The sequence below is a fragment of the Narcine bancroftii genome, chromosome 6 (assembly GCF_036971445.1).
Source record: "Narcine bancroftii isolate sNarBan1 chromosome 6, sNarBan1.hap1, whole genome shotgun sequence".
Classification (NCBI taxonomy): Eukaryota; Metazoa; Chordata; class Chondrichthyes; order Torpediniformes; family Narcinidae; genus Narcine; species Narcine bancroftii.
The window spans coordinates 83,281,084-83,308,592 of NC_091474.1; the positions used below are offsets into that span (position 1 = coordinate 83,281,084).

Consider the following 27,509-nt stretch of genomic DNA (forward strand, 5'->3'; position numbering starts at 1 on the left):
TTAAAATTTAAAAATTGGTCCATAGATTTTATTTGCCAGCTCACTCATGAAAAATGATCATAATGCCTATGTGGGATTTACAGAATGCAAATTGATAAAATCAACATCTTACAACATGCCAGTGTGAATGATTTTCACAATTTTCAAACCAAATCTCAAATCACTATGTGCAAAATAAAGATGATTTTTAATAACAAGATTTTAAATGGAAAATATATACTTCCCCAGACCTGAACATTTTTTAATTAAAATTTGACTTTTTCAAAAAGTGAAGCTATTTGAGCATAGAGATCATTTCATGGCAAATCTTCTGTGTTCTTAAACAATACAATCAAAAAGTTAAACATTTCTGTTTCTACCATGCTGCAGGATGACGGCACATCTTCAAAAAAAAATGTGCAAGGAAGCCAAATCATTTAAAATACTGTGAATAGAAGCCTTTTGAAACCAATTTAGTTAAGGTTGTGGGATGGAAGACAATTCTATTATTAATGGAGGCAGAATTGGGTATATTTAAACTAGTTTTCATCTCTCAGTTCCACCTACAATTAACATTGCTGCTTAATAAAGGGTAGTAACATGCATTAGTGTACCAGAGTGAGTGGGCCAAAGAAACATCCAGAACGTGAAACACGAAAGAGTACAAACAATATGATGGTGGTAAAAACACTCTGAAATGCTGGAGGAACTCAGCGGTCTTTTCAGCATCCATAGGAGGTAAAGATATATTGCTGATGTTTCGGGTCTCAGCCTTTCCCAAAACATCGGCATATATCTTTACCTCCTGTGGTTGCTGAAAAGACCGGCTTAATTCCTCCAGCGTTTCTGTGTATTTTTAAAACATCCAGGACTAATTCGAGCTAAGTCTGTACTCAATCAAGAGTAATCTGAGTTTGCACGCAGTACATAAGATCTCTCTCTCTCTTCTATTGGGGAGATTCTGCATTAAAGTTGATGTCGGACATGTTAACATCACATATGATCCTTTAGGCATAGTTCAAAGGGTAAACATTCTTGCCCACAATTCAAAAGGTTAAGAGTCTAAGACTAGATCTAAAGATTGAGTCCAAAGCTTCAAGTGCAGTCCTGATGCAGGTGTGTACTCCTGGATTCTTTCGGATATGAAATTAAATGAAGGACTTTCAGGTGAATGCAGACCTTGAGTCAATCTTTCGGAAACAAAATCAGGCCAGTCCTTCCCACGGTCCTGGGAAGTATTTATCCCAAACTTACAACGAGAACCGATTATTGAGTTGGAATCACCTTAATAGTTTGCAGGAGGTCTCTGTGCAAAAATGACCATCATGTTCCTTCATTGCACCCGGCATACCTGACTGATTTAAGGCAGTTTGGGAGCCCTGGCGCTTGTGAATAAAAAGTCCTTGTTCATCCACTGGAAGTGGCACAATATCATTAGTTTGTACAGGTACCTTTTCCGAAGATGAAACCCCAATCTTGGAGTGGCCAACATTAAAATTAATTTTGCATTTCAAATGATTGTAAATTCCACCTTTGCTAAATGAGATGAACAACAAGGACAGAGAAGCCGGAACCAGCAGCTAGACCCAGAGCAAGAAAGAAGGACATCACAATTCCAGCATGCTCGGACAATTCTTTCGGCACAAGCTTTGGTCCATAAATCATTGGTAGTGTCCCCAAGTACCCATTGGTGAAGCCCAAAACTGAGACGTAGATAGCTGGATAAAAATCCTGAGTGAAGAATACCGTGTGCAAGTGTTCCCGGGGTTGATAGTTACAGAAAATGAATAAAGGCAGGAGCAATGTCCGCAACACCACGAGGACGGGAAGAAACATACTCTTTGGTCCAGGGATTTGGATCCAAGCAGTTACCTGTCGACCTGCCCAGTCTGCAAAATTGTACAAGAGGAAGCAGGTCAAAGGTGCAAAGTATTTGGTGGTCCACACGCTGTCTGAATTCGTTGAAACTGACTTGATGTTGGAAGAGATGGAAGGGAAAATGATAATGGAAACAAAAAAGGTGTAAAACACACTGAAGCCCAGGGCCGCAGTCTTCATGAGGATCGATTTCAAATGAGATGTTGTAGTGGCATTGCAAGACAGGGAATCACTCCTGTCTGACCCTTTCAAAGAATTGGTTTCATTGCTCTGCATGTTGCAGTTTCCATCTCCGAGATGCCTTCTTTCACTCAGATTCCTCAGGTAGTAGCTATGGAGTCACATTTAAAAAAAACACGTCAATGTTCAAATGTAGCATGTTTAAGACAGGTCAAACAGGTTTACAGAACATATTTTCTTACTACAGTAAAATCCCTGGTATCCGGCACGTCTGGGGATTGGTGGATGCTGGTTAAGTGTATTTTCTGGTGCTTGAGACTTACTCTTCCGATGCCTAACGAATACACTTGCATTAAGAATAAACAATTCAAAAGACAAAAATACTGTACTGACACTGAACAAACCTCACTTGCATGCATACATGCACTTTATTATCAGCAACATTCTTTGAAAACATTAACCGTCGCTGCACCCGCGGCGGGTTCCTCCCCCTCCATGGAGCTGCCCAAAATGAACAATAACATTATAGACAATTAACTCCACCCTCCCCCAAGTTTACAGATAAAGCTTCTGACTGGGATGGCTCTTACTAAGCAGGGACAAGGAGACACTTGAAGAGAGTCGCCCCAACAGTGAGCAGTATCAACCAGTTCCATCCTGGGTAACACCATTGCTGTTTCACACTTTATTCAAACAGCTGCTATGAGCAAAGCATGACCAAGGCCCTCCGCTGGCTGAACATTTACTCCTACCTTCACCGAAGGTATATGTGCTACTTCAGAGAATACTTACTTTTACAATTTTAAATTAACTTTTTTTTTTAAACTGTTAGTTTATTCTTATTTATTTTCAAAATAATTTATTTAATTTTCCTCCTTTTTTTTTTGCCAGTTGCTTGAGGCTGCTGTTTGCTTGTGTTTTTACTGTATCCAAGAGTAAACTCATTTGAGATATGCAAAAGTATGAGGTAGATGGCAAGATGCCATTTCACTAAATGGAGAGTCTACACTCAGGAGCATGGCCACAGGACAAAAACTGAAAGGTCACTTGTCATTTCATAAAATCGTGGTTGATTCTTTTCACCTCAGCACCAGTCTCCTGTTCTGACCCCAACGTTCTTTATTCTCCTTATATAAAGTATAAATATTGATCTCTAATTTGTTTACTAGTTGAGCCTCAACCTTGGGCAGAGAATTCCGAAGATTCACTAACCTCTGGATGAAGACATTTCTCCTCATCCGTGTAGTGAATTAAACCACAACCCTGGACAGGGAAAAACAATGACCCTGGTTCCATCTGCCCCTCATTCTGCTTTCACCTATTACTTACCTGCCCCTGTCCCCCCCAAGTCTGCTCTTCTCCCTTCCCTACCTGGATGTTTGTGACCACCATCTATCCCCCTCTTCAGTCCTCTATCACCTATCAACCCATCTCACCCTTCCCTCTTTTTATTGGCTATCTTCCTTCTCCACTCTTAGTCCTAATGCAGTTCAACATACACATTTGCACATTTTTACACCAAAGATTGCTGTTCCATCCAGGTGTTCTTTTACAATTGAATGATGACAACTTACGTGAATAGGGTGGTGAAGAAGGCTTTTAGTATTCTGGCCTTTATCAATCATTGCATGGAATATAGGAGTTGGGAGGTGATGTTGAGATTGTATAAGACGTTGGTGCGGCCTAATTTGGAGTTCTGTGTGCAGTTCTGGTCGCCTAATTATAGGAAGGATATAAACAGAGTGGAGAGAGTGCAGAGAAGGTTTACCAGAATGTTACCTGGGTTTAAGCATCTAGAGTACAGGGAGAGATTGGACAGATTAGGTCTTTATTCTTTGGAGCGTAGAAGGTTGAGAGGGGATTTGATAGAAGTATTTAAGATTATGAAAGGGATAGACAGAGTGGATGTGGATAGACTATTTCCGTTAAGAGGAGGAAAGATTAAAACAAGAGGACATGAGTTAAGAATTAAGGGGCAGAGGTTTAGAGGTAACATGAGGAGGAACTTCTTTACTCAGAGAGTGGTAGCCGTGTGGAATGAGCTTCCGGGAGAAATAGTGGTGGCGGAGTCAATTGTATTATTTAAGAAAAGGTTGGACAGGTATATGGATGAGAAGAAGATGGAGGGTTATGGGCATTGTGCAGGGAGGTGGGACTAGAAAGGGGTGTTTGGTTCGGTGCGGACTAGAAGGGCCTAATGGCCTGTTTCCGTGCTGTAATTGTTATGTTATAAACTTGAACTTGAATCCTTTATCCTGCCTCTGTAGGATCCTCTCAGGTCCACCAGTTTCCTCCAGTGGTTTGTTTTTTGCTCCTGATTGCAGCATCTGCACTCTCCAATTGCTGGCCTCATTGAAAGGATGTCCATTATTAGAATGTATCATAAAAAATAAAGTAGCCACTGAAGTAGAACTCCTTGTATTCAAACCTCTCCATGACCTCATTCCCTCACTAACTCTAAACTTTCAAGATCTCTTCAATTTTGCTTTTCTCTGAATTTAATCAGTTTACTTTGGTAGCTGTCCCAATGATGGCACATTCCTCCCTGGACCTTCCCACTGCTCATTCCTTCCTTGTGATACACATTAGGCCCTTTCATGCCAAGCCTCCGTCTGGAGGTCGACAATAAGTGCGGAGGGAAAAATGTAAACTGACCTTTCATGGAGCAGCCCTGTGTCGTATTCATGTTGAGTGAAGCTTCATAGCACCCTCCAGAGTCGCTGAAGGCAGTGTCGTGGCACCGCCTGTCATAAACACACAGCAGAGCAATAGCCGTCTTTCCCACCCATCATCCCCCACTTGCAGCTGGAATCGTTCTGGGAATCAGAGAGCAGTTCCACCTGCGTGGGGAAGACAGCCATTGCTCTGTTTTGAGGAGCTGCTGATGAGCGGCCCTGAAGGCCGAAACCCCTGATAGCTCCTGCTCTGACGGGTCCCGCCAGCTGCCCCTGCCCTGAGGGTGTCATGGAGCGAGAGGGGTGTGTAAGTGGGAAAGAGAAGGGAGATGGGTCGCTGGCTAACGGTATAATTGCAACAACATCAGCCCGCCAGTCGCTTGCAGTGGCATTACATTCATGCGAGGCGGTGGAGCGCAGCGCTCCGCCGATGATTCTTCCCTGAGAGGGATTGCAGTTGGCACCTGGGAGCCAACCATGGCACATTCATGGAACTAAGTCTCCCGACGTGAGGGTGGAGAATCTCTGCTGTTTCACTACATGAAAGGGCCTATTAAAATTAAATTTTAAATTTAGACTAACGGCTGGAGAACAGGCCATTTCTCCACGAGTCCGTGCCACCCAGTTTATACCCCATTAACCTACACGTATACATTTTGAATAGTGGGAGGAAACCGGAGCCCCTGGAGGAAACCCTCGCAGACACAGAGAGAGAATACAAACTCCTTACAGACAATGCAGGACTTAAATCCTGGTCCTCATCACTGGTGCTGTAACAGTGTTGTGCTAACCTCTACGTTTACCATGCCGCCCCTGATATCTCACATGGCAGAATAAAATGTTGGTGTCTATGTCACTTGAATAATTTTTATATATAAAAAGGTATATGTAAATAACAGTGTGATAGTACAGATTCTATCACCAATGTGTATATGTACAGATGGCAGTGTAGGATGACTGTGATTGGCTGAGAGTGTTGCCACACCTACTGGCAGGTCTTAAAGGATTGCTCCTAGCCAGACCAGGTCATTCTGGACTGGTCAACCTACTTGTTATATGCTCCAGTCTTTTAGTTAATAAAAGCCTTGGTTTGGATCAACAAGTCTTTGGTTCTTTCGACGCGCTCTACAAACAGTAGCTGGTGAATGGTTTATTGTGTTTGATTTGATACGTAACACTACCAACTGGCAACAGAGACACAGAGTTTTGGATGGAGCACATGGTTTGCAACCTACCTTTGTACCAGATAGAATTAAAGCTCCCATCAATTTTAGTCTTTGTGGACTTTTAATGCAAATATCCCAACCACGTGAGAAACATAATCTAGTGCAATATGAGGCAAATTATAGTTTGCTGAAGCTAACCTGAACCGTATTCAACCTGTGTGAAATGCAAGTGTCGAAACTAATTTACAAACAAGAAAAAACTTGGGAGCATTTTATTCCCCATTAGTCTCGTTCAAGTCGAGAGACAAGAGTCCAACTGTTGATAGGATTGTAACATACATTTATTAGCCGTTACAGGGACTGTCTGAATTTTAATTACGCTGCAGGAAATCAATGTAGAGGATGTCAGTGTAGATAAATAGAATACCTTTCCACTTCACGCTCCCTGCGCCCTTGTGCATGCACCATTCGAACTCCAATACAGGAGGGCATGGACACAGAACATTTCCCAATCTCTTCAAGGGAGATATATCTAATGAATGTCAATACATCCACATCTCTGAGGTGGAACTCCATATAAATATCATTGCCCTTAAACTCGTGCACTTGAGGAATCGTGCTGCAAAAAATTATTTCCTCTAGTTAGATTATTTATCATCTCAATTTTAAAATCCTCAAACTCCTCTGGCCCTCGGCACTCCCGATCTCTAAAATCCAATAGCCTGATGACTTTCAATGGTGTCCAATGAGATGCTGTGGTGACATAATTAAAGGATATTCAAGGCACTAGAATTGATAAAAGCCACAAACACTGTCTACACTTTACTGCTTCTGTAAGATTCTCCTCAAAGTCCAAGGCTTGCACCAAACTTTTGGATATTTTTCATGGACAATGGAATCCCCATGAAACAGAATTCAATCAACTGGAAAATGGAAAAGCAAAAATAATTGGAGAAAATAACTTCCCCAACTTATGGCCGTAATTCAGACCAAAGGATCGGTCGTATCTCAGAATGGACGCATGTGGGAATTGCATACATTTGTTTAAAAAAATTAAAGAATACATATAAAATTTACATGGTTTATGTTACATTTGACAAACTATAACAGGATACAGATCATGTAAGAGCTGGGGTCCGTAGACTGGGTGCAGCCATCTTGATTCCTGTGCACATGTGTGAGTGCCCAGTTCCCGTATTGGAATACGATTGGCACGTGTGCAGTGGGTTCGCGATTTGGAGTTTGGTGAGAGCACGCGTGAGAATTAAGCACCCTAACGATATTGAATTTGCGTCCTTAACTCTTGTGCATGCACCATTCGAACTACAATACAGGAGGGCATGGACACAGGAATCAAGATGGCCACGACCAGCCTACAGACCACAGAATGCGGACTAACAAGATAAGTACGCAAATATTGGCTCTTACATGCCATCTACCTCTGTTATAGCTTGTCAAATAAAACATAAACAGCGTAAATTTTATATTTTTTCTTCATAATTGTTAACAAATTTTCATTGTATGTGCGGATGAACGCAAGTCACATAGGTAACAACATCATTGCGACATTATCAGCCCACCCTTAGCTGAAGGGTCCTTTTCACAAGAAGCATAGTGAACAAGGTAGATGAGCTGAGAGCATGGATTGGCACTTGGAATCATCATGTGGTGGCAATTAGTGAGACCTGGTTACAGGAGGGTCAGGACTGGCAACTCAATATTCCAGATGTTTTAGATGTGATAGAACAGAGGGTAAAAAAGGGGGAGGAGTTGCTCTGCTTGTTAAGGTGAGGTGGCAGGGATCGTCCAGTGAGGCTGTTTGAGTGGAATTGAGGGGAGGAGGAGGCATGAGGGAACTAATAGGAGTGTATTATAGGCCACCAAATGGGCCAAGAAATTTGGAAGAACAAATTTGTAAGGAGATAGCGGAAACTGACAAAATGTTTGGCCTGGAAGTCAGCCTGAAGAAAACTGAGGTCCTCCATCAGCCAGCTCCCCACCGTGACTACCAGCCCCCCCCCACATCTCCATCGGGCACACAGAACTCAAAACGGTCAACCAGTTTACCTATCTCGGCTGCACCATTTCATCGGATGCAAGGATCGACAACGAGATAGACAACAGACTCGCCAAGGCAAATAGCTCCTTTGGAAGACTACACAAAAGAGTCTGGAGAAACAACCAACTGAAAAACCTCACAAAGATTAGCACATACAGAGCCATTGTCATACCCACACTCCTGTTTGGCTCCGAATCATGGGTCCTCTACTGGCATCACCTACGGCTCCTAGAACGCTTCCACCAGCGTTGTCTCCGCTAAATCCTCAACATTCCTTGGAGCGACTTCATCTCCAACATCGAAGTACTCGAGATGGTGAAGGCCGACAGCATCGAATCCACGCTGCTGAAGATCAAACTGCGCTGGGTAGGTCACATCTCCAGAATGGAGGACCATCGCCTTCCCAAGATCGTGTTATATGGCGAGCTCTCCACTGGCTACCGAGACAGAGGTGCACCAAAGAAGAGGTACAAGGACTGCCTAAAGAAAGCTCTTGGTGCCTGCCACATTGACCACCGCCAGTGGGCTGATATTGCCTCAAACCGTGCATCTTGGCGTCTCACAGTTCGACGGGCAGCAACCTCCTTTGAAGAAGACCGCAGAGCCCACCTCATTGTCAAAAGACAAAGGAGGAAAAACCCAACACCCAACCAACCAATTTTCCCTTGCAACCGCTGCAACCGTGTCTGCCTGTCCCGCATCGAACTTGTCAGCCTCAAACGAGCCTGCAGCTGACGTGGACATTACCCCTCCATAAATCTTCGTCCGCGAAGCCAAGCCAAAGAGAAGAAGAGTGATCATGGGAGATTTTAACTTCCCTCACATTGATTGGGATACCCATACAGTAAGAGGGCTGGATGGGCAAGAGTTTGTCAAATGTGTGCAAGATAGTTTTCTTAATCAATACGTAGAGGAACCGACTCGGGACGGTGTAATACTGGATCTCCTGTTAGGGAATGAGATAGGTCAGGTGTCTGAGGTTAATGTTGGAGAACAAATTGGATCTAGTGATCACAACTCTCTTAGTTTTAGGGTAGTTTTAGGGAAGAGCAAAGAAGGGCCTAAAGCTGAGGTTCTGGATTGGAGAAAAGCAAATTTCGAAGGAATGAGAATGGCTTTGGGGAGTATTGAGTGGGACATGATTTTTTTCAGGAAAGGATGTAAATGAAAAATGGAGAATATTCAAAGAAGAAATTTTGATAGTACAGAGTAGATATGTCCCAGAGAGGATCAAAGGAAAGGTTGGAAGTCATAGGGAGCCTTGGTTTTTGAGGAATATTATAAATTTGGTTAGGAGAAAGAGGGAGGTGTACAAGAGGTATAAACAGCAGGGTGCTGAGAAATTGAAAGAGGACTACAAGGAGTGTAGAAAAAGTCTTAAGAAAGAAATTAGAAAGGCCAAAAAGAGGCACAAAGAGGCTTTGGCAGGCAGAGTAAGAATAAATCCAAAGGGTTTCTATAGGTAGATTAAAAGTAAAAGATTAGTGAGGGATAAAATTGGACCCCTTGTAGATAGCGAGGGTAGGCTGAGTGAGAAGTCAGAGGAAATGGGGGAAATTTTAAATGATTTCTTTTCCTCGGTATTCACTAGGGAAAAAAATATTGTACCAGTTGAAGTAAAGAAAAATAGAGGGGAGGTCATGAAACATGTAAGGATAACTGAGGACATAGTGATGGCAGTGTTAAAAAAGATAAAGGTGGACAAATCTCCGGGTCCGGACAATGTATTCCCAAGGACACTCAGGGAGACTAGTGTACAGATAGTGCAGCCATTAACAGAGATATTTAGGATGTCACTGGTCACTAGGGTAGTGCCAGAGGATTGGAGGGTGGCTCATGTTGTTCCGCTGTTTAAGAAAGGGTCCAAATGTAAGCCAGGAAATTATAGACCTGTGAGTCTCACGTCTGTGGTGGGTAAGATGATGGAAAGTGTTCTGAGGGATGGCATTTACAAATATTTGGAAGAACAGGGATTGATAGGAAGTAGTCAGCATGGTTTTGTCAGGGGTAGATCATGCTTAACAAACCTTATAGAGTTTTTCAAGGGAGTTACAAAAAAGAGGCTATGGATGTTGTCTATTTAGACTTTAGTAAATCTTTTGACAAAGTTCCCCACAGGAGGTTAGGAAAAAAGGTGGAGGCATTAGGTATAAATAATGAGGTGGTGAAATGGATTTAGCAATGGTTGGATGGGAGGTGCCAGAGAGTAGTGGTAGAAAATTGTTTGTCAAATTGGAGGCCGGTGACTAGTGCAGTTCTCCAGGAACTAAAACCATTGTGGTCCTGGGTCCACTATTGTTTGTTATATATATTAACAACCTGGAAGAAGGGGTGGTAAATTGGATAAGTAAGTTTGTAGATGATACAAAGATTGGTGGTATTGTGGACAGCGAGGAAGATTACCGTAGCTTAAAAAAATATACGAAAGCTAGAGGAGTGGGCTGAGAAATGGCTGATGGAATTTAATACGGATAAGTGTGAAGTGTTGCATTTTGGAAAGGCAAATCTAAATAGGTCATTATCATTGAATGGTATACAATTGAGGAGTGCAGAGCAACAAAGGGATTTAGGAGTTATGGAAAATAGTACCCTCAAAGTTGATACTCAGGTAGATAGAGTGGTGAAGAAGGCATTTGGAATGTTGGCCTTCATAAATCGGAGTACTGAATTCAAGAGGTGGGATGTTATGATGAAATTGTACAAAGCATTGGTGAGGCCAAATTTGGAATACTGTGTGCAGTTTTGGTCACCAAATTATAGGAAAGATATAAACAAAATAGAGAGAGTGCAGAGAAGGTTCACGAGAATGTTGACAGGATGTCAGGGTTTGAATTACAGAGAAAGGTTGAGCAGCCTGGGGCTTTTTTCTCTGGAGCGTAGAAGATTGAGGGGGGATTTGATGGAGGTGATCAAGATTTTAAAAGGGACAGAGAGAGTCAACGTGGATAGGCTTTTTCAATTAAGAGTGGGGGATATTCAAACCAGAGACCATGGTTTGAGATTGCAGGGGGAAAATTATAAGGGGAACATGAGGGGAAATTTCTTCACGCAAAGGGTGGTTGGGATGTGGAATAAGCTTCCGGCAGAGGTGGTTGAAGCAAGGATGTTATTTACATTTAAGGAAAGACTGGATAATTACATGGAGGGGAGAGGATTGGAGGGGTATAGGTGCTGGTCAATGGGACTAGGAGGGTGGGGATTTGTTCCGGCATGGACTAGTAGGGCCAAATTGGCCTGTTCTGTGCTGTATATGGTTATATAGGTCGCAAGTTGGGGAGTACCTGTAAATAAAATTTAAAATAAATAAAATGGCTGATGTTGCTTGATGCTGGGGTGACTCTGCGAAAGTGTCTCCCTATCCCTGCCTCAAAAAAATCTTTATATTCATATTAGGAATATAAGGAAGACTTTCATCTGTAAACTTGGTGGAGGGTGGGTTAATTACGATGGCAGCACAATTAAAGTAGCAGCTAGTGCAACACTGTAACAAAATTTAAATTCAAACCCCAGTCACTGGCACTGTAAATTACAGGAATTACCTGATTAAAGTGAACTTTACATAATTAAGGACTACAATACTGATATTTTTCAAATTTCTTTACATTTTGCACTGTATTTTAAATTGTGTATTCTTAATGCAAGTATATTAGTTTAACATTGTAAGAGTATCTAGAAAATTTGAATATCCGGTATCCGCGATCACCGGAGGTGCCAGACATGGAGATTTTACTGTAGAACATTGCAGGACAGGATCTGTGCTGAACACGAGGCCAAATTGAACTAAATTTTCTCTGCTTGCACACAATCCATATCCCACCATACCCTACAGATTCGCATGTCTATCTAGAAACCTCTTGAGCACTTCCATTGTACCCGCTCCCACCACTCTCCTGGCAGTGGGTCCAGACAAACACCATTCTGAATGAAGATAACTTACCCTGCACATCTTCAAACTTTCCCTATTTCTGCAAATGCATGCGTTCAAGTATTTTACATTTTCATGCAGGGAGAAAAAATTCTGATTGTCAATCTAATCTGTACCTCTCATCATTTTATAAACTTCTGTCTGTTCTCCCCCACCCTCCATTGCTCCAGAGAAAATAAACATAACCCTAGTTGTTCAACCTCTCCTTATGTCATACTGTCTAATCTGATCAATCTTTTCTGCACCCTTTCCAAAGCCCCCACATCATCCCTGGAATGAGGTGTCCAGAAATGCACACAATACTCCAAGCATGGACTAACTAAAGTTTTCTGCAGCGACAACATTACTTCCTTATTCAATATTTATTATCTCTTCTTTTGGGTGGATATTTTAAAGGTCATTCATGGGTTGTGGATGTTGGTGGCATTTACTGACCTTCTCTAATTGCCATGAACTACATCTGACCCGGGAGAGTGGGGAAGAGACATTGCACTGGTCTGCAGGGTCCTACTGTCTGGTCCTGATGCCGACAGCTCTGTACAGGCTTTAAAAGGCCTGGTAAGGGAGTCAATGGTGTTTTTTAAAAAAATCCTGCAACCACAGAGATCTGTGGCCAAGATGGCGGCGCCTGGGCTGGGCAGCGTACCAGGAGGGGTGTGGGGTGCACTGGAGGAAAATCCACAGACACTCAGGGTTTCTGAAGGGACTCACTTTTATTTCTCTTTCTCTTATTGTTATGGAAGCCAGCAATGCTCATGGCGATTCTTTGATTGCCTTACAGCAGACTATGTCTATTACATGTTATGCACATTATTACATGACAATGAAAGTAACCTTTACCTAGAAATGTACTTACCTGGAATATGGAATTGTGGGGAGCAGCAAGTAGATGATGATGCAGATCACAAGGAAGACATCAGCAGTAATAAAATAGGCGAGAGCACTGTCCAAAATAGACGCAGCAGCAGCCAGGTCAACTATTGAAGCAATCGCACTAATGGTTCCGCCCATGGCTTGCCCTACACAATAAAAAAACAGTGAATGTGAGCCCAACTTTCAATTGATCATGACAAATATGGGGGCAAGAAAAAAATTATTTGTTTTCAGGAAGTGGATATTACTGACGAGGCTGGAATTTTTTTTCTTCCTTAACTGCCTCGGACTGAGGAAGCAGTTAACAGATAACCAAGTTAGTTTATCAAAATAAAATAAACTAAATGGTAGAAATCTAGAAAAAGGCTGGAAACACTCAGCAGGTCAGGCAGCATCCGGGGACCCTTCCTCAGAACTGGGATAGTTAGCTTTCAGCAGCAGAGATGGAGGAGAGGTGAGTACTCTTTATGCCGCTGAATAGGACAATCCTCAAAAGTTAAAATTTTCACCTTAAAATGGATCGTCCTATACGCAGGGTCTAAAATCCGCTGCCATCTTCCTGCTAGCTCCGATGCAATCTCACACATGCCCCGTTAACTATTGGTGAAGTCTTAGCACTCCTTCATGTAGTTCATCCACCCAGTCCAACTGCTGTTGGCTCTGTACAGGCTTTAAAAGCCTGTTACAGGAGGTGACGGTGGTTTATTTTAAAATATCAAAATAAAAAGCGAACCTTTAAATCACACATGTCAAACTCTGGCCCGCGAGCCAAATTTGGCCCGCGATATAATTATATTTGGCCCGCAAGATCATTTCAAAAATGTATTAGAGGTGGCCCGCCCTGCAGCGAGAGCCGATGCTGTTTTTTGGTAATGTCACCCCCACCATCCTCCCCCTTCATTGCACATCCTTCCCCATTGTAACACGAGAAATTGTAACACGAGAAGTCTGTTGATGTCATCAGCCGGCAAGCCAGTTGGAAGGCTCCCCGCACAACCAGTCACTTCTCCCATCTGTCGAGCGGTGCGGCGGATGGGCGAGCGCCTGTGATTTCTTGTCGGCGCGACGGGCATGGCAGGCTGCGCACAGCCCCTGGGCAGCGCGAGCCCCGCGCGACTGGCACCGGACGGCCCTTCCACAGCGCGACCGCACTTCTCCCGGTCGCCACGGCCTTCAGTGCTTGCACCCGCGCGGACCCCAGGGACGGCTGGTTCGGCCCTGCACGTGAAGAGAGAGATGGTGGCTGTCCGCAAAGGCTGAGTGGGTGGGTAAGCAGGGGTGGGAAGAAGGTGTAGGTGAGGAGTAATGGGCAGGGGAAGTTATGGTGGTGCGAGGGGCAGTTAGAGGGAGGGATGAGTAGAAGGAGGGGTGGATAGGGAAGAGGTAAAAGGGGAGGGGCAGGGCAAGTAGGGGAGGGGTGATTAGAGGGTGAGAGACGGGTAGAGGGAAGAACAGGTTGAGGGGAGAGGCAATAGAGGGGTGTGTATAGGATGGGGTGGGTAGAGGCAGAGCGAGTGGAGTGAGGGGTGAGTAGAGGTTGGGTAAAGGACTGCTCAGGTAGAGGGATGGTGGGTCGAGGGTGAATAGAGGCCTAGAGCCTGAGGAGTGAGCAGGAAATGCTGAGTCCTGATGCAGGCCAAAATGGACATAGCCTGTGAATGCTGACTACATCTCCACAGGGACCAAATATGTTTCCCTCAGGTCAAGCAAAGGGTGAACTTGAGCTACCTACTCCTGACCTGTAATATTATCCTCCTAAAGTTATATCCTAAAGTTTAACATTACATATGTTGAAAGAAGAGAAAACATGCAGATGTTGTTGAAAATTTTCAATAAATATTTAGTTCGGCCCTCGACTTAGTCCAAGTTTTTAATTTTGGCCCTCCGTGAATTTGAGTTTGACACCCCTGCTTTAAATGATAATTTGTTATTAAAATATTGTGATTTGCTTTTAACAGCATCCACAGGTCAGCGATGCCAGATTGGGGGGTGGTTGTCTTATTCAAAGGGTGGAAATTCTGGGGGGTGGGGGGATTCGTCCTATACAGCAGCATATATGGCAGATTAATAGAGTAGCTGCAGCAGAGTTTTTAAGATTAGATTGGTCTATTGGGACCTGGCAAGCAACTGATGGCCTGAATATTGATCTCCTTTGTCACTATAAATAAGTAATGGCCATAAAGTCTAGTAGCCAGAGGAGATGGGATTATAGATTTAAGCCAAAAAACAAAACCTATATTTGGACAACCATTATTGAGCTGTATTCAACCATGGTTTTCGAAAGAAAACTGGTCATTGTTGAAAGCAGAAGTGAAAGGATGAACCTGGGAACAATGTAGCCACAGCCTTTCAGTGCTTCTCAGCAGGGTCCTTCTGCCCGGCTGTCCCGTCTGATGGTCCACGGTGCGTGTCGGAACAGGCCTGGCAGCTGTCTTCACACTGAAAATCATTAGTGGTCCACCTCTAAGATGGCAGCATGCATGTTTGTCAAATGTACTTGGAGGGTTGCGGGTGCTGGGGAAACAAAGGACAGGGAACATCCCCTCCCCACCACCCTGCAGGGCAAATAAAAGAGATTTTTGTACACATCACTAAGAATTTAAAAAGTAAAGAATCAAGGCAGATTAACTGGACTGACATTTGCAAAAGTCTCAATAAGATAAATAGTTCCCTGGTTTGTTGTATGATTCCAAGATAGCAATTGATCCGTATAGAATTCAACTGAAATTTCTGAAGTGCACAGAAGAGTTACTGTAGTGGTTAGTACAATGCTAATAGTGACCTGTGTTCAAATACAGTGCTGTCTGTAAGAAGGTTGTACATTCTCCTTGAGTCTGTGTGGGCTTTCTCCAAGTGCTGTAGTTTTAAAATGCTCCAAGGTCGTAGGCTAATTGGGGTATTTGGGTGGCATAGGTTCGTGGGTCAGAAGGGCCTGTTACCATGGCTTTCTAAATTAAAATTAAAGTGGTAAAAACACAGAACTTTTAACACTGGGAGCGTTTTAAGCAAGAAGATGATTAACTGGACAACAGAGAAAATAAAAGAAAGCGGCACAGTTGGCATAGCGTTTAGTGCATCACCTTTACTGCACCAGTGTTTGGGACTGGGGCTCAAATCCTGTGCTGTCTGTAAGGAATTTGCACATTCTCCCTGTGTCTGCATGAGTTTCTTCCCCAGGACTCTGGTTTCCTCCCACCTTCCAAAACGTACCAGGGGTGTAGGTTAATTGGATGTAAATTGGGCGGCACGGCCTATTACCGTGCTGTATGTCTAAAATTAAAATTTCAAAAATAGGTTGATGGCAAGATGAGGAAGTACAGGAGGAGCCTTGTTTGGAGCATCAACATCGACCTGAGGGTTGATTGACAAGTCATTGGTCGATGCAACTTACCTGAAATCAAAGCCTGGGCATTTCTCATGGGAAACCTTCCAACTTCTCCAAATACACTCCCCAGAAACACGTTGGAAGCTCCACTGACAATGGCCACACAGCCCATGGTCAGACCAAAGAACCCATATGTCCAGGTAGAGGTATCCACTTTGACCAGAACAGTGGTGGCACAGAATATAACAAACATGATAGATAGTGAGGACAGCACTCGAACCTTAGCAGAGATTCTGTAAGGGAACAAAAGTGGAATAGCGATGATTTTCATAGATTACAAACCAAAATATAATTTCTCGTTTTAAAGAACAATTTTCCATACTTGTTCGAAGGTGGAAAATTATGGTGGCTGTTGATAAAGCACTTGAGAGTTCTTGGCTTTATCATTAAAGGGAAAATCACATACCAGGTTCAGAAAGTTACACTGATCCTGGTTTGATCTTTAATGACAGGAATGAAACACAAAAGTCTGCAGACACCATGATTGAAGTAAAAACACAGAAATTATGGAGGAATTCAGCTGGTCTTGCAGTGGCCATATGAAGTAAAGAAGCATATACCTTGAGGAAAGGCTCAGGTCCAAAATGTCATTAGTACTTCTTTACTTCCAATGGACATTGCAAGACTGGCTGATTTCTTCTAGCATTTTTGTGTTCTTACTTAGACCTTTAATGACGTGCAATTCTGGGAATTGCACTTGAAGGGTCTGGATGAAATAAATAAATCTGAAGTTTCCAGGGGCTAGGGGTGACCAACCAGAGGACAGTTTTAAATGATCATTGATAAATTCTCCATTGATTCTCTACACTACTTTCGCATCAAGATTGCAATGTGCACCAGCAATAAAATCCACCAGATGAAGGGCATTACCAAGGTGCACGACTTCAACCATCAAAGAAGGTAAGTCGGGAAACAGAAACTCCAGGCCATTCAAACTTCCTGACTTGAAGTATAATTGCCATTCCTATTGCTGGAACTAAATCCTACCCACAGCATCAGGGCATACATTGATTGGACAGTTCAAGAAGGTGGCTCACCACTTCCTGAAGGGCAATAAACATTAGCCTTGCCATCAACACCCATATCCTGGAAAATGTACAAACAAACCCAGAAGTTTGAGGTAAATGGGAAAGAGTAATCATCAGGTTCAAAAGGGCTCACTTCTGCAGACTTCAGAGAATCCAGGGGTGAGAGTTTTAATCATTCGGACAGAATATAGATGTTTATCTTTGAGCAGAGAAAGTTATGAGCATATTTGATTGGAATATTCAAAATATGAACAGATTTTAATGGATCCTGTGGTGAAGATCAGTCACCTCAGCACATAGATTTGGTATGGTATTAGCAAAGGTACCAAAGCTGATAGAAGGACGGGAATTCAAAGATAATATGCTGCTGTGGTGCCTGCAAGGGCAGGGAAAGAGGATTCAACAGAAACTTTCAAAGGGAAATTCAAGAAATAATTAAAGTAAAAAATTTAGTGCTCTGGGGAGAGGGCTGCTGGCTGAGATCTTTGAAAGAGCTGACACAGACTCAATGGGCTGAAAGGCTTTTCATTCTGTACTGGAGCCTCAGAGCCCATGGATATTTTGTAAAGTCCTTCCTTCCTCTTTGTTAAGTCATGGTTAGCGCAGCGGGGCAGCACTAGTAGCATAGCGGTTAGCACAATGCAACACTGTTACAGCACCTGTGACGAATTAAAAAACACGATTAATAAGGATTTACAACAGGGGTGGGCAACCTATGGCCCGCGGGATGAATCCAAATTTATCCACCCCCCTCACCTTGCTGTCCAGCACTGCCGCCACACCACCCCCTCCCCACCAAACCCGCCGTTTAACTACTGAAGCACCATATGGCCCACAAAAGGTAAATGGATGCCCGGCCAGATTTAGAAGGTCAAAGCATATATCAGAGCCTATTTTTGCACTGCTGCCTTGTAATGCTTAGCAAATGAAATATTGTTGTAATGCTTTTCAGATCCTTCATGCACCCTGGAACTGCATCTGCATTGCTTTTACCCTAATAGCTCTTGTCCAAACCCGATACAAAGGAACCAGGATCAAACTCAAACACCCACACTTACTTGTCCACCAGGAGATAATTGATCATTAGGCATAGTACAGAAGGCACGGTCGAAGCAATCGACAGGTAACTTTCAAAGTAACTCTGAAAAAGGAACCAAAACAACTGTGTGAGCCTCTGGACCCTCCAGATTAGCAGTCCTTGTAGGAGCAATGAACCAATTATTCAAAGGATATCGAGGCATTAAAGAAGATGCACGAACACTAACTGTTATTTGTTCACAACCCAAAAACATTGCTGGCAAGGTCAGCACATATTGCCTACCCCTAGTTTATCTCTTGGACTGAGTGCCTTGCTTGGCCACCTCAGGTGTCAATTAAGAACCTTTCTTATTATGGCAAAAGGGAAAGCTATGATTGGATGAAGTGAATTGAAATGATGCATGGGGAATAGAAAAACTGGTTGCATCTAAGATTGTAGACCATGCATGATTAAGAGTTGTTCAAATGTTAGTGAGAGTTAAAAGAATATTTGTGGCTTGCTAAATTACACAATGAAGAGCATTTTTGGGGGGGGAAGAACCTGGTAACATTGAGAGGGTATAGTAGGTAAAGTTGATTTTTGTGAAACACGAAGACTACAGATACAGGAATCTTGAGCAGACAAAGAATTGCTGGAGGAACTCAGCAGATTAGGCAGCATCTGTGAGTCGAATGTCTGTCGACATTTTGGGTCTAGACCTTTAATTTTGGATAAAGTCTCAATGAAGGGTTGAGACCAGTGGATTTCAGACTTTTTCTTTCCATTCACATTCCGAGGTAATCCCTATGCCATCGGTGCTCTGTGATTAGTAAGGGATTGCTTAAGGTGGTATGTGAGTGCAAAGGGAAGGTTGAGAACCACTGCTCTCAACCCAATTGTGACTGAAATATTTTGCTTGAGAAAAATTGTCATTGGTCCATTTGCTTTTGAGTTATGAAACCGTGCACATAAAGAGTCAATTAGGGGCGATTAAAACAGTGGTTTTCGAACTTTTTCTTTCTACTCACATACCATCTAAAGTAATCCCAGAGCCCTACGACATAGGGATTATTGAAAGTGGTACGTGAGTAGAAAGAAAGTTTAAAAACGATTGTTTTAGACCCAAAATGATGACTATTTCTTTTTGAAAATTTTATTTTTCATTTGCATCAACGTGTACAAATTCTTCATCGTATATTACAATGTGATAAAAATTATACAAAATGATATATAATTTTTTTATTTTTATCCCCCTCCCCAAAAGAAAAAGAGAAAAAAGAGAAAAAAATCTGAATTTATTATCATTCACTATTCATATATTCACACATTATTTTATCCTGTACAAATTAATTGGGTGAATGGTTGTTATAGACAATGTGGATGGACCCCTACTAATGAAATCCATAAATGGCTTCCAAATTATAGGAAGATTCTCAGGTTGATTCCTTAAATTATTAGTAATCTTTTCCAATGATACACAATTTTGAATTTCTGTATGCCATCTATCCAATCTTATAAAATTACCTGACTTCCATGTTACTGCCATACATTTCCACGCCACCGCTATTTCTCTGCTTAAAATTTTTTTGTTAATACTAAATTGAAGTTAGACAAATATCAATGTCATAAAAATCACCAAGCAAAAATATTCTGGGATCTTTGGTATCTGTATCTTCATAATTTGTCCCAATAATAGACAAATCTTCCACTTTTTCACAAGACCAAACTGCATGCAATAAGGTTCTTGTTTCTTTTTTACATCTAAAACATTTGTCATGTAATTTGCATGGAGTGTAGAATAATTGGCATAAAAAATTATATTGTCCCATTTGATATCTAACATTAATTGCATAACAGGTACACAATCCTTTATCTGGAACCCTTGGGGGACAGTGTGCTCCGAATTTTGGATTTTTCCGGATTTCAGAAAGCCAGATTTAAGCCCACCCGAATTGTGCTGCCGTATCCACCCCCACCGCTTCCAGTCGCGCTATCAGTCTCTCCCCCCCCCCACTTGCCCGACCGACCGACTCATGCTGCCAGTCTCCTCCCAATCGCCCGACTCACGCTGCCGGTCTCCCCCCAATCGCCCGACTCATGCTGCCAGTCTCCCCCCAATCCCCCGACTCATGATGCCGGTCTCCCCAACATCGCCCGACTTGCTCTGCTGGTCTCCCCCACATCGCCCACCTGACTCGCGCTGCCGGTATCTCTCCACCCCCCCATCACCTGACTCGCACTGCCGGTCTACCCCCCCAATCGCCCAACTCGCGCTGTCAGTCTTCCCCCCCCATCACCTGACTCGCGCTGCCTGTCTTTCCTAACCCCCCCCAATCGCCCGACTCGCGCTGCCGGTCCCTCCACCCCCCCGCCTCCCCCGAGTCACTTGACTCAGGCTGCCAGTCTCTCTTCCCACTTGTTGGATTTTGGAGCTTTCCAGATTTTAGATGTCCGGATAAAGGATTGTGTACCTGTAGTTACACTCTCCCAGCACAATTTTGACTAGGCCTCGTCATGACTTTGTATTTTTAAATCTTTTTCCCTTTTTTTTTTGACTTAAATAGTTCCTTTTTCTGCATTGTGTCTTGTAATTATGTATACTTAATAGTGATAAATTTCTCAATAAATGTATAAATTATTAAATACTCAAATGGGCTCTGTTCCGGAAGTAATGATGACTATTTCTAATCGTAAATGCTGTCTGATCTTCTTGGGTCAGCCATTCTTAACTTTTAACATTTTTTATAGTTGGTAGTAGTGCAGAAGAAACCATAATTTAATTGCTTCATCGGGAAGGGGGCACATAAATTTTGAGCATGTGAGAATGGCAGCTCTTGGTTCCTCCAACAATTTTAAGCTTACTTGTGTGTCTATTTAAATTATCAGGAAAACCATTTTCATTATTCATCACTGGCTACCTGGAAAAAAGTGGGAATGTTTCTCCTAAAATTGTTTGATGATAAAAAGCCTTCAAAATTATTGAGAGGATTTAATAGTGTTTTGGTGTCAAATCGATTTGATGGGTTGTTCCCTTCCAGAGAACAAATAAACCGGATCATCTTAATAGCCAAATTCCACTTTTCACAGCTATTTCTCCCATCAAAAACAGTGCTTTTCAACCTTTTTCTTTCCACTCGCAGACCACTTTAAGTAATCCCTATGCCATAGGTGCTCTGTGATTAGTAAGGGATTGCTTAAGATGGTCTGTGGGGAGAAAGAAAAAGGCTGAAAACCACTGTTTTAATCATACCTAATTGACTCGTTAATTATAACTCCAAAGGAAGTGGGACAATGCCAATTTTTTTCAAGCAAAATATTTCAGCAACAAATGGGTTTAGAGCAGTAATTCTCAACCTTCCCTTCCCACCCACATACCACTTTAAGCAATCCCTTGCCAATCACAGAGCACCGATGGCATCAGGATTACTTAAAGTGGTATGTGAGTGGAAAGAAAAAGGTTCAGATTCACTCAGATTTAAGAGATTTCATGAGCTAACCTACTTTAGTGGGACTTGAATTTTGGAAATGGTGAGTTGCTCCAACAAAAGTATTATATACCATTATCATATTCACCCGACATCACAACAATACTTACACTAAGGTCACTCTGTTGATGAGAGAGATGTGAGCTGTTGCTCAGTTTATACAACCAATAGTGCTTGGCAGTGCAGAAGAAGTTCCAAGGCAGCAGAGAGCCAATACCAAGGATGAAGAAAATCACATACACAGCATTGAATGTATCTGGAGGTGGCTGGCGGAAATGTCTCCGTGGCAAAGGGTTGGATATCAGGGGCTCTTCTTCTGGTGCTTGTGAGCTGAGGAATGTGTCGTGAAAACCCTGGATGTCCATCTTTTGTAAATCTGGAACAATTGTAACATCTACCCCTTCTTTGTGAGACTCCTATGCTTTGAAACAAAAAGGAAAAGAAAAGTGATCACTTAATTTTTCAGGAGGCAGGAAAGTCGTTCCATTCTCAAGATTCAAAATATTATCATAGTTATAAACATTTCACATAACTTGAAATTTCCTTTTGCCTGTTGCAAGGTGGACGGCAGGTATTGCCTCTTACGACAGTCAGAAAGAGAAGCAAAAGAGAGGGCACAGGGTCACCAGGTGTCCCTAGATTTGCCTCCAGCACTTCTGCAGTCCCCACACAGTCCAGTCCAAACCATCGGAAACACAAGCTCTAGATCCGAACCTCTGACACAGTCAGGAATGAATCCCTCAGTGCCCTTGGCACTTCCTCGCATCCTGGTTTCGATACCTGGTACCCTTCCAGCCAGTTTGACCAGTCTCCAGCAGTTCGCAGGCCAGCGTGAGTGTCCCGACAGCAGTCTCCAGCAGCTTCCGCAAGTTCACCTTTGTCCGCAGCTCGCCGCATGCACTGGCCCCTTAGCCACAGACGCCCTCACTGGTCTGCCACCATGGTCACTGACCCTTTGCTTCTCCTGCTCAGACAGGAGATGATCTTCCCATCCTCTAATGCCCTGCTCAACCCCTTTGCTTCCCCGGAGTCTGCAGCCCCTCGTAGCTACAGACAACATCCAAGTCTAACAGGACCTGTAAATTCCTCCAGCAGTAATGGGAGCCCAGATTTGTGAAAATACCAGATATATTCATGTAGTAGTTGTGTTTTTTTTTGGACCACATTTTCAGGTGGAATTTGGGAGGCCGACTTTTACACGGATTCTACTTTTGACTGCAGTAAGTACCTGCATTGTTCAAAGCATTGGGAATAGATGAGCGGGACCACGTGGTAAGTCCACTTTCGGGGCGTCAGGACCTCAAATGGGCGGGTAGTCAATGTGAGGAATTGCAGAGGCCAGGTTGAGGATCTGCATTTGCTGGAGGCTGAGGGTTTGTGGTCATGGCGTCGGGAGCTCGAGTGGGCGAGCAGCAGGGGTGAGGATCTGCGGTCTGGGTATTGGGAGCTTGGATGGGTAGGCGGTCAAGGTATCGAGAGCTCAGATGCGTGGGAAGCCAGAGCGAGGATCCACGGTCTGGGCATCAGGAGCTCGGGTGGGTGGGCAGCCGGGGATTGGGATAGGATCTGCAGTTGGGGTGTCGGGAGCTCAGATGGGCTGGTGGTCAAGGCGTTGGAGCTAGAATGGGGCGGATGGCCAGGACAGGATCCGTGTTTAGGGTGGTTAACTTTGACACAGTATATACAGAAAATATACAATTGTTTGTGCCTAAAAAAGGCGGGGTCATCTTTTACACGAGGTCAACTATTACACAAGTATTTACAGTAAAAAATTGAAGCAGTTGACCATTCAGTCCCTCATACTGTACTGTTCTATCAGATTATGATCTTTTATCTCCTCACCACCCTTCCGCGCTAACTCATGTTCCCTAGAATCTATCAATATTGAAAAATCTGTCAACCTGAATATGCTTACTCAGGCTCCACAACTTGGATTCAAAATTTTAATAAAATCAGTGTATTTCTACTCCTCGTCCCTTCTCTGCCATTCAATTAAGATCATAACTCATCTTTTATCTCAATGTCACTTTCCTGTACTTACACTGTATCCTCAATTCTCTCATAGCTAAAACTTCATTGTGTGGAAGTTTTGGGTAATAAATTATAAAGGTTCACTACTCTGGGAGAATAAAATTCTTCTCTCCCCTCTTCTTAAATAACAATCCATTAGAAACGTCAACTCCTCATCCACCCTGAAATTGGAGGAAGACCTCTACTCTTGTAGCCACAGCCTCCTACAATCCTATCATTTGCATCCATAATTACTTGCTGAAACAACACATTAACTTTCAATGATGTTCAAGGATATTCAAACCCCTCTGAACATGCCACATTCAGACGAAAGGTACAGAATTCTGAAGTCTGCCTCCTCTAAGTTCAAGAACAGTTTTCTGACAACTGCTATCAGTTTCTTGAACCTGCCCATACTAATTCTATCCATAGTACCACTTCTGGACCCCCAAAGGTCTGTCTGCACAAATGAAACAGCACAAATTTTGCACTATTAAAACTATGAATACTTATTGGAGTAGATTTATTACCTTTTTCATTCTCCTGAGGCACATGCTTATCATTTAATGTTTGTTAGTGGGTTTTACATACCTATGTAGCCACAGCAAGCAAAAATATCCCCGCAAAAGAAATGAATCTGCAGGACGAACTCAGCGGGTTGAACAGTATCAGTGGGAAAATGACTGGTCGAAATTTCAGCTCAGAACCCTTGGTCATGACTGATGAACATGATCTTGATGAACTTCTCACTTCCAACTGATACTGCTCAGCCAAATGGGGTTGACCACAACTTAACCAAAACTGAGATCATTGACCAGATGGTGTTTTGCCCCAGATTCCAGCATCTGAGGTGTCTTATGTGTCTCCAGAATTTCACTGTGTCTGTCCTTTGTAATTATATAGAATGATAATAAACTATTATCATTTTCAACATCAACATCCTTTATTCTTTCACCTTTTTGAAAAAGTATGCTGCCTTTTCATTTTTCCACAAGAATGGACAATTTAACGTTTCCACATTTATCTGTGATGTTCTTCTCGATTTCATTCCACAATTTTGCTTTCATACTTTTCTGCATCCACCTCATTGTCCATTCTGCCTCCCAGCTTTTGTATTGTCAGCAAAAGGGGTGGCCAACCTTGTCATTTTTAAACGTACAGCAGGGTAACAGGCCATTTCGGCCTACAAGTACATACCAGGGGGTTTAGGTTAATTGGGCAACACTGAATCGTGGGCTGAACCGTACTGTATGTATAATTAAAAATGAAAAGGTTGCCCACCCTGTTGTACATGATATCCTATAGACAATTTGTTAGGTCTCCGCACTGATCCCTGCAACTGGCTGCAACTCATTTCTTTTAGCACCTTGGATGCTTCTAGGAAGACATCCTCACAATTCTTGTGAAATTTCTCTGCCATTTCCTTATTCGGAAATATAATTTGTCCCATCGCAGTCAGAGACCCACATCAGCTTGAGCTAACCTTTTCTTTTGTACATGTCTTCCGATGCCTCTGTAGTCACTTTTTTTCTAGTTAGATTGTCCATGAGTTTCATTTGCTCACCAATGTCTTGGCTGTCCTGGTTTTGCACTCAACGGTGTAAAAGCAGCTTCTTTCCCTCTGCCATCAGATTTCTGAATGGACAATGAATCACAGACACCACCTAATTTTTTTCTCCTTTTGAAATAATTTATTTTTACAAAACTTAACTGATAGCAATTTTTGCAACTGTAAGGTTCCGCAAAACAACAAATATCATAATGCATGCTCATGAAGATAAATTCTGAATACTGAGGTCTACGGCTATTATGGCACAGTCAACGTAGCAGTTCGCACAATGCAGTTACAGCACCAGCAATCAGGACTCGAGTTCGATTCCCGCGCTGTCTGCAAAGAATTTGTACATTCTCCCCGTACTGCGTAGGTTTCCTCTGGAGGTTTCAGTTTCTTCCCACTATTCGAAATGGACCAGGGTTGAAAGTTAATTGGACGGCACGGGTTCGTGGGCCGAAAGCATAAATTTAAAATTAAATTTAACATTTAAAAAGCCTTTTTCTTTGATCTACCACCATTGTTAGTCACAGTTGGGTCTCTTCTCCTGTCGAATTTTGTACCTTGAAACAATACAGATTTGTTAAAATCCATGTATTCATTCTTTAAGTGTAGGCCATTTTCACATTCTACCACTGCCAACTAACCTCGTGCCACGATATTGTTTAAACTGAAAACTTTACTTTCAGATTGAACAAATCAGTTTCAATCTTTAAATGACTCTCATTCTTGTCCTATCCTTGTTCCCCTAAGTCCCTTAACCCTCATAATTAGCTCTTTCTCATTGCACAATATTAGATCCAAAATGTAATGCATTGGTTCTCCAGAATGGCCAAGAATCTTGCCCTTAACAGCATTCTACAAATTCTTCCACAAAATTATTCCTTATTTTGTTCAAAACAGAACATTGCTGAAGAAACTCAGCAGGTTCCGCAGCCAAGCAGACGGAGCCAGTGTGGTTGGTGTCGGGGTTAGCGCCTCGCTGTTACAGCACCAATGACCCAGGTTCAAATCTGCTGCTGTCTGGAAGGCGTTTTATGTTTTCCCCATATCTGCGTGGGTTTCCTCCCACCTTCAAAAACGTACAGGGTGTACTTGGATAGCAGAGACTCATTGGCAGGAAGGGCCTGTACTGTGCTGTACCTCTAAAACTACATTTAAAATTTGTCATTAACAATTTGGGCCTGAGCCTTTCGTCAAGGGATCTTGCCTTACTTTGACAAAGGGCTCAGCCCAAAATGCATTTTGCATTAGGCATGCAGCATGTTAACAGGCCTCTCTGGCCCATGAGCCCATGTCACCCCAAATACCCCAATTAACCTACAACCCCTGTGCGCTTTAAAGGATGGGCTACTATGGACGTTGCGGGACCTGCTGAGTTTCTCCAACAACCTCTTCAATCACAGCGTCTGCAGACTTTCTAATTTTTGTCTAGTCTCTATTCCTGTTAAAATCTCCCATGATTACTGATTTATTCTATACCCTGCATCATAGCATATTCCTGTAGATAAGTAATACATAAAAGTCTGCAGACACCGTGGTTGAATTAAAAACACAAAGCCAGAGAAAATCAGTAGGTCAAACAGAGTCCTTTATATAACAAAAATACACAACCAACGTTTCGGGCTTGAGCCCTTCAAACTATCAAGAGTATCTCCCCTCTCTTCTCCTTCCCCCTATTTCCCCTCTCCCTTATCCCTCTCTCCCCTCCACTTCACCCTCTCCTTCTTTCCCTCCCCGCTCCCTTCCCTCGCTCCCCCTCTCCACTTCCTCATCCCTCTCTCCCCTCCACTCTTCCTCTCTCCTTTCCCTTTCTCCCTCCCCTCAACTCTCCTCCTTTCCCTCTCTCCCTCCCTGTTCCCTTCCCTCACTCCCCCTCTCCACTTCCTCATCCCTCTCTCCCCTCCACTCTTCCTCTCTCCTTCTTTCCCTTTCTCCCTCCCCTCTCCTCCTTTCCCTCTCTCCCTCCCTGCTCCCTTCCCTCGCTCCCACTCTCCATTTCCTCATCCCTCTCTCCCCTCCACTCGCCCTCTCCCTCCACCTTCCACTCTCCCCTCCCCTCTCTTCCGCCCCACCCCTACATTCCCCGTCTCCCCCTCACCTCCCCACTGCCGTCCCCCAGGCCGCGGCCCCACTCGCCGGCCGAGCCCGGGGATGCGGGGCCTCAAGGAGAAGGCGCCCCAGATTCAGCTCCCACTCCGTCCCCGCAGCTCCGCTCACCCGGCCCGGCTACGCGAGGAGGGCGGGGACTGACGGCGGGTGCCCGCGAGGAGGGCGGGGACTGATTGGCGGGTGC

General features: G+C 43.3%; 1 protein-coding gene across 7 annotated transcripts; it reads right to left on the minus strand.

The window, feature by feature from the left end:
• Nucleotides 1-27,509, minus strand: slc29a3 (solute carrier family 29 member 3). Of its 7 annotated transcripts, none has more exons than XM_069885575.1 (7): nucleotides 27,315-27,498; nucleotides 25,226-25,296; nucleotides 21,762-22,067; nucleotides 18,207-18,289; nucleotides 16,127-16,353; nucleotides 12,719-12,881; nucleotides 1-2,188 (listed from the first exon to the last, which is right to left on the minus strand). In XM_069885575.1, exons 3-7 carry the CDS (start codon nucleotides 22,014-22,016, stop codon nucleotides 1,516-1,518), a joined length of 1,401 nt encoding a protein of 466 aa, XP_069741676.1. In that variant the 5' UTR covers nucleotides 22,017-22,067; nucleotides 25,226-25,296; nucleotides 27,315-27,498; the 3' UTR covers nucleotides 1-1,515. The 7 variants fall into 7 exon arrangements, with proteins under 7 accessions (XP_069741676.1, XP_069741673.1, XP_069741672.1 ...); XM_069885572.1 differs by having other exon boundaries at nucleotides 21,762-22,072; XM_069885577.1 differs by lacking the exon at nucleotides 25,226-25,296 and adding an exon at nucleotides 2,280-2,371 and having other exon boundaries at nucleotides 2,095-2,188; nucleotides 21,762-22,072; nucleotides 27,315-27,509.

Bases quoted from the DNA above. Each gene is read 5' to 3' on its own strand.
- slc29a3 (XM_069885571.1), bottom strand. From the start codon at position 22,016: ATGGACATCCAGGGTTTTCACGACACATTCCTCAGCTCACAAGCACCA. The intron at 18,290-21,761 runs GTAAGTATTGTT...TTCCTTTTTCAG, and splicing joins ATCAACAGAGTGACCTTAGT to AGTTACTTTGAAAGTTACCT. The intron at 16,354-18,206 runs GTAAGTGTGGGT...GTTCCCTTACAG, and splicing joins AATTATCTCCTGGTGGACAA to AATCTCTGCTAAGGTTCGAG.